Source organism: Mus caroli, chromosome 15 (genome assembly GCF_900094665.2).
Source record: "Mus caroli chromosome 15, CAROLI_EIJ_v1.1, whole genome shotgun sequence".
In the NCBI taxonomy this organism is placed as follows: Eukaryota; Metazoa; Chordata; class Mammalia; order Rodentia; family Muridae; genus Mus; species Mus caroli.
This window is the reverse complement of record NC_034584.1, coordinates 75,801,577-75,807,576: the sequence shown is the minus strand read 5'-3', so window position 1 is coordinate 75,807,576 and position 6,000 is coordinate 75,801,577. Positions and strand designations below refer to the sequence as shown.

Below are 6,000 nucleotides of genomic sequence, written 5' to 3'. Positions count from 1 at the left end.
TGTATACCTGGCCCAAATGACTCCTGTCTTCAGGGAATTCATAGGTCCAGGGCCTTTGCTCCCAGGCCATACTGTCCTGCAGATTAGAGCTAACTGGCAAGCAAGGCATGGTGGGTACACTTATAACTAAGCACTCGGAGACAGGATGGTCCATGCAGGTTTGAGTTTAGCTTGCAAAGCAAATTCTAGGATAGTCATGGCTATAAAACAAACAAAACCAAAAACCAAACCAAAACAAAACTCACTGTCTCAGGGGTGGGGGGTGGGGTGGGATTCATGGCCAGCCAGGGCTCTATAGTGAAACTCTGATGAGCACTCACTGTAGACCAAGTACACTTCAGGAAGTTTAAAAAGCACTGCTGTGAGACTGGACGCCCAGTCCTCTTTGAAAGTTGAGAAAACTGTTGGGTGTGGTAACACAGGTCTATAACCCCAGCATTCAGGAAAACAGGCAGGGACAAACATTCAAAGCTGGTATCATCCACTGCTACATATTAAGACTTGTCTCAAAGAGTTTTTTAAAAAGTTGACAAATCTTTCCTATATAACCTTGGGTCTCCCTAGGGCTCAGAGGATCAAGGTTGCAGTCTAGATCACATTGTAAAGCCTGGCGTGACCCCTTACCTTCCTGGACAGCCCGTGCCCCAAAATGGCCCAGAATGCAGAGCGGCACATGATGGTAGAAGCAAGAGGCACGGGCAGTCCCACAGAAAGCGCTGTGAGCAGACAGGCAGCTGTGAGGAAGCTGCCAGACAGAGAGTGCCTTGCAGGGCCACTTGTACGGAGCACAGCTTGTCCTTGCTGTGGAAGTGCTGCTGAGCTGGGTCAGCTGGGTCTCCATGTGTACACAGGGATATTGCCTCTCAACCCCTGGGATGTCTGCCCCAGGCACAGCCAGCTGGGGCTAGCTCTGTCCCAGGAGCCCTGGTCCCCTGAATCCATGCAGTCGTTGGGGAGGAACAGGAGTGACACCTGGGGGACAAGAGTCATAGTGCACACGGATATTCTATAGAACAAAGGCTAAAAGAAGCAAATTTCTCTCATTTTATTTTAAGAAGGACAAAAATTGTTATTAAAACATCTACATTATTATCAAGATACTAGACCTTATGATATTTAATATTAAAGTGTGGTATTCTTAAATTTTAATACAGACATTTTTAAAGGACCATTAGATTGATTACTGCCCAGCTGAGAAATGCAGCATCCCTCCCACTACCCTCACTCCATGTCTACTGTGCAATCTTGTTCTTGCTCCTAGGCCCTGCTTCAACCCTGAGCCTTTCAACCAGGGGCCCTAGAGGGGTCACATCTGATTAACTCTAGTCATCATTTAAGATGTTTTGTTGTCCCCCCCCAGGTCATCCCTATCATTCTTCTCTTCTCTTCCATGTGGGGGGACATAGGTCTAGAATGTAAGGGAGCCCAGATCTCAGGGACCCCTAGACAGACAAACAGCAGAAAAACCCTGGATTCATCCTTCTTTGGTGGGAAACAAACACTAAATGACTTCCTTTTCCTGAGCACACTGGTATTCTAGACATGGATCTGTGGGAAGCTAGCAGTCAGAGCAGGCGTGGGCCACCCTGCCCTTTTTGCCCCAATCATCTGAGCCACGGCTCTGGTCTCAATGCCCTAAATAACCAGATGACCCCATAAGCACTCAAAACTCACAAGGATGTCTGCATTTTTTTGTGTGTGTGCCAAATTCTTTATCTTTAGCCCTCAATAGAAGAGATTCCTTGGATACCACACACATATATAATATTATATAGAGCGATATATTTAATACCTGTGTATATATGCATCACAGGGGCGACATATATACACACTAAAACAAGGCTGGTGACAACAGACTGCAACACCACGGGTCAGGAGAACAAGTGTCATCCACATTCACGGCCATGGCCCCCACCTTAGATGTGGTCTCACCTCCCCTCCAGCCACACTGCCAGCAGCCAAACTCTGCAGTGCTAGCCAGCTGGGGTCACGGAAGAGGGGCAGGGGAGAGGAGACGGTGCATGCCATGGTTATCAGGAGAAGGTTGGGCAGTGGCAGGATGAGGGGTGGGTGGGTCCTTTATGCCCAGGTGCCTATCACTGTGCCCTTGAGCTCTAGCAACCCTGGCTGGAGGAGAAATAGGAGTGTCTATTCATTCTATCTCACTCCTTGATAGCCTTAGTTTCTGGTTCCTTCTTGGGGGGGGTGCCCCACTTCTTGTGCCAATAGGGTGGAGCATTCTGGAATGTCTTGGGTAGCCAGGGGAGGCTGTGTCTATCTGTGGGGGTGGGGGAAAGGTGCAGACATACTTCAGAAGATAAAAGAGGCCTTGGTAAAAGGGGACATGGGCTTGGGGAGGGGGGAGAGGTCCGCTGGGGTCCTAGTCAGCCAGCAGGGTTGAGCATAGGGTGGATGGCGCTGGGATAGATGGCCATAACAGTATATCTGGGTCTTTTAGAGAGGACCACAGAGGGTTCCCGGGAAAGAGAGGCTATTTCTCATAGTGGCCCATGGAGCCTAGGCCGCCTTCCCACTCTTCATATTCCTCAGAGCCTCCCCACGCTTTGCACCTTGTCAGAACCTGAGCTCATGGTGCCTGTATTCTGCCACTTGTCTGTGACAGCTCTTGAGGATATAGCCTCCATTGCTTACCCCAACATCTCCCAACATGGAGCTAAGAAGACCTGCTCGTGTCTCAGCATCCCTTCCCCAGGTCCCAGGGATGTTGCATGGGACTGAGGAGCCCAGAGGCTCCAGCTACTAATGGGTGGGGTCTCTGACCAATGTTCACATCCCAGTTCTGTACCAGAGAGGGCTAAAGACCCTGGGCAAACCACTCCTCCTGCTAGAACTCAGTTTTTGGTTTCTGTAAAATGGGCTGTGGGCTGTGTTGACTCCAAGGCTGAGGTACGGTCTACAACTGTGGCTCAGAAAGGAGAGGCCCGGGCAGGGGGTGGTTGTTAGGAGCACCTAGACTGTTTACTCTAGCTTCAGATTATCATCTGCCTTAGCCCTTGCCCCTCTCGCAGATCAGGAAACCGAGGCCCCAGGCGGTAAGTGACCGGTATAGTGCTCCCGACTCCATCTCATGACTATACTTTAAGCTAGGCAGGGCCTCCTGCCCTCTGCTGGGTCCTGATCTGGCCCCAGGGAAAGGGAGAAGAGGAAGGTAGAGAAGGAAAAGGGCCTCCTGCTGCACATCCAAGTGGGGACCCCAGGCTCCCCAGCACTGAGCTTTGGACCCATTTAGGAGCAGACAGAATTTAAAGCTGTAGGCTGAAGCTGGCCAGGCCCCTCCCTCTCCAACCAGGAGAACTAGAATTGGGGAGGGTCTGCCCCCATTTTGACAGGACAAGGATCCTGGGACCACTTGGGGTTGCAGTGTATGACCTGGGTATACACACCTGGGGTACTGGGGGTGGAAAGGATGGACAGGGACCCAGCGGACTGGGGGCTGCCTGATGGGGTAGTCCCCTGCCCCCAACCCACCCCCGACCCCAAGACTTTGCCATAGCTGAGACCTGGCCCTACTCCCCAGTGGTGGTGGTGGCAGCAGTAGCAGTTGCAGCAACAGGGGCATCTGGGGTGACACCAGTGGTGTCCCCATCCTCTTGCAGCAGGAAGTTGTATTTGCCGAAGTCATCATCCCGTGGACACAGAAGCATGTCCTTGCGGGCCTTGGCAAGCTTTTGCTTCAGCACCTCACGCCGGTCCAGCCACTCGTTGAGTTCTTCTTGTCCATGGGCACAACGGCACTTGTCCCCGTCTGGGCAGGCCTTGCCCTTCTGGAGCCTGTGGGGGGCAGAAGGCTCACTGCCTGCACTCTATGCCTCTTTCCATCTTCCTAAAATATGCTTCTCCCCAGACAGTTCTGGTCCTGGCTCAGCGAACCCGACAAAGCAGCACTCTCTAGGATCTGATCCAGTGCTGTGGAGGAGGGCTAGAGAGAGGCCTGAACCCACCCCTCCATCCTGCCCACCCCCCAGGACTGCACTCATCTCTAAGAGACACCAAGTCAAGAGACGGAGCTGGGCCCAACGCCCTTGTCCTCAGGCCCACCTGCTCCCTGCCCTCCCTTGCCCCTGTGCCCCGTGTCACACGGCCCTCAGCACCTGTCGCAGAGTCGGAACTCGCCCATGGGGAAGCGGTAGGCCCAGCCGCTGGCGTCGCTGTCGGAAGTGAAGACCTTCTCCTTGTGCTTCTCAGACTGAATGTGTTGCTGCCACTGTTTCTTGCTGTTGCTGTTCTTGCCGCAGAGCCAGCAGTGGTAGCCCATCTGCGTGCACAGCGTGGTGGGTGCCTGCTCCCAGGCCTCTGCCCCTCTCAGCCCCTCCAGGAGGCCCTCCCCATTGGCCCTAGCTCCGGGTCGGGGCAGGGCTTACCATGATGTCAGCATAGTCTGTGGGCATCTGGATCTGCTTCTCTCCTTCCCGAGAGCTAATGGGGGTCCCTTCTCCTGGCTTCCCCGGGTTGTGTTTCTTCAGCCACATGTCATAGGTCTGTTGCATATCCAGGACTGGGCAGGGACAGAGTGCTTGGTGAGGGATTCCCCATCCACTCTACCTCTGATCCCTGCTGGACTCGAGGGGCACAGAAACCTTAAGCTCTGCTACTGTATAGCTCGGCCCGAGGGACTAATCACGCCCAGGAAGCCCAGAGTGTGTTCTAGAGATTAGCAATGTGGCGATACAGATACAGGAACACAGGACAAGCCTGCCACTCACTCTTGTTCTCCTTCATGAAGGTCCACATGTCCCTCTCCTCAGGGCTGTGTGCGAAGGAGCAGTTCCCCACATACTGGCATTTGCGGCCGTTCTGGGCATGAATACAGAGCTGTGGGTGGGCAAGAGGAAGCCTGCTGATCAGTAAGTCCCACAGGGCTGTGTCCTAGTGTTGGCCAGTTCAGAGCCTTTCAGGGCCCACCACCTCTTGTATCCTCCCCTCTCCCACAAGTACTCACGTCATATTGCTGTGGGAAGTTTCTAATGGATGGCAGCGGCCTCACGGACACCCATTTCCTCTTGGCCTTGGACATCACCAGAAGGACCCGCCTCTCCTTGGTCCAGCTGTAGGCCAGAAATAGGAGTCATTACAGAGAGTCAGAGAGGAAGCCTCGGGGTTATGAGGCTTTTTCCTCCAGAGCTCAGGTCTCCTAAGTCTTGGCCTCCTCCCTCACGTGGCTCTGGCAATGCCCCATGCTGCCCGAGCACCCGCAGTGTGCCTGCTTACCAATGCCGGGCCTTGGCACTGCAGTACTTGAGGTCCTTGTCTGGCTCTACCACCTGCCCATTCCTCCAACACTGACCGCACACAAACTTCATCTGCAGGTCAAAAGTGCTGGGTCCATGTGTCCTTGGGGTACCCTGTGGGAAGATAGGGGAGTGGGTTGGTCAAACTGTAGCCACCAGGCTTTAGGCCTCTGGGAGTCCTAGGATCACTCAGTCTTACACTGCCTATTCTACTGCCCAGTTTTACTGACAGGCAGTGAACTCCCAGCTAAGGCCCTATCTATGACTTCTGACTAGGGGAGCCAGCTGTGGAGAGGGGCTCCTGAACCCCTGCCCTCTCCGGCTGGTCTTCACTCACCTTTACTCTTTTACAGGTCTGGTTTGTGCAACCACTGTATAGAACAGCTTCTCTTGTTAAAAATGCACTTTAAATTTATTGTATTTATTTTTAGAAAGGGTCTCACTATGCATCCCTGGCTAGAACTTGCTATAGAGACCAAGCTGGCCTTGAACTCACAGAGATCTGTCAGAGAGATTGTTTCCTGAGTGTTGGCACAAGGCTCAAGCTACAATCTCAGTCTATTTTATTCTTAAACTAAGTGTGTGTGTTTATGTGTGTGTGTGTATGTGTGTGCGTGTGCGCACGCACATGTGTGTGGGTGCTCTTGGAGACCAGAACCTTTGGTTAGATACCCCTGGAGCTATGATTACAGGCTGCTGACATGCTGGGAGTCAAACTCAGGGCCTCTGAAACAACAGCATGTGCTCTTAA

At 52.9% G+C, this 6,000-nt stretch overlaps 1 protein-coding gene across 3 annotated transcripts in view; it reads right to left on the bottom strand.

The window, feature by feature from the left end:
• Positions 1–1,023: 1,023 nt before the first annotated feature.
• Zc3h7b (zinc finger CCCH-type containing 7B) overlaps positions 1,024–6,000 on the bottom strand; it is a 48,582-nt gene continuing 43,605 nt past the window's right edge. For 2 of the 3 annotated variants that reach the window (XM_029469755.1, XM_021182906.2), the window contains 6 exons: positions 5,230–5,363; positions 4,961–5,066; positions 4,725–4,833; positions 4,383–4,516; positions 4,113–4,276; positions 1,024–3,792 (listed from right to left, as the gene is read on the bottom strand). In XM_029469755.1, the coding sequence (XP_029325615.1) occupies positions 3,528–3,792; positions 4,113–4,276; positions 4,383–4,516; positions 4,725–4,833; positions 4,961–5,066; positions 5,230–5,363 (912 nt within the window). In that variant the 3' untranslated portion in view covers positions 1,024–3,527. The remainder of the gene's footprint in view (positions 3,793–4,112; positions 4,277–4,382; positions 4,517–4,724; positions 4,834–4,960; positions 5,067–5,229; positions 5,364–6,000) is intronic. The other variant, XM_021182907.1, reaches the window with a different exon arrangement.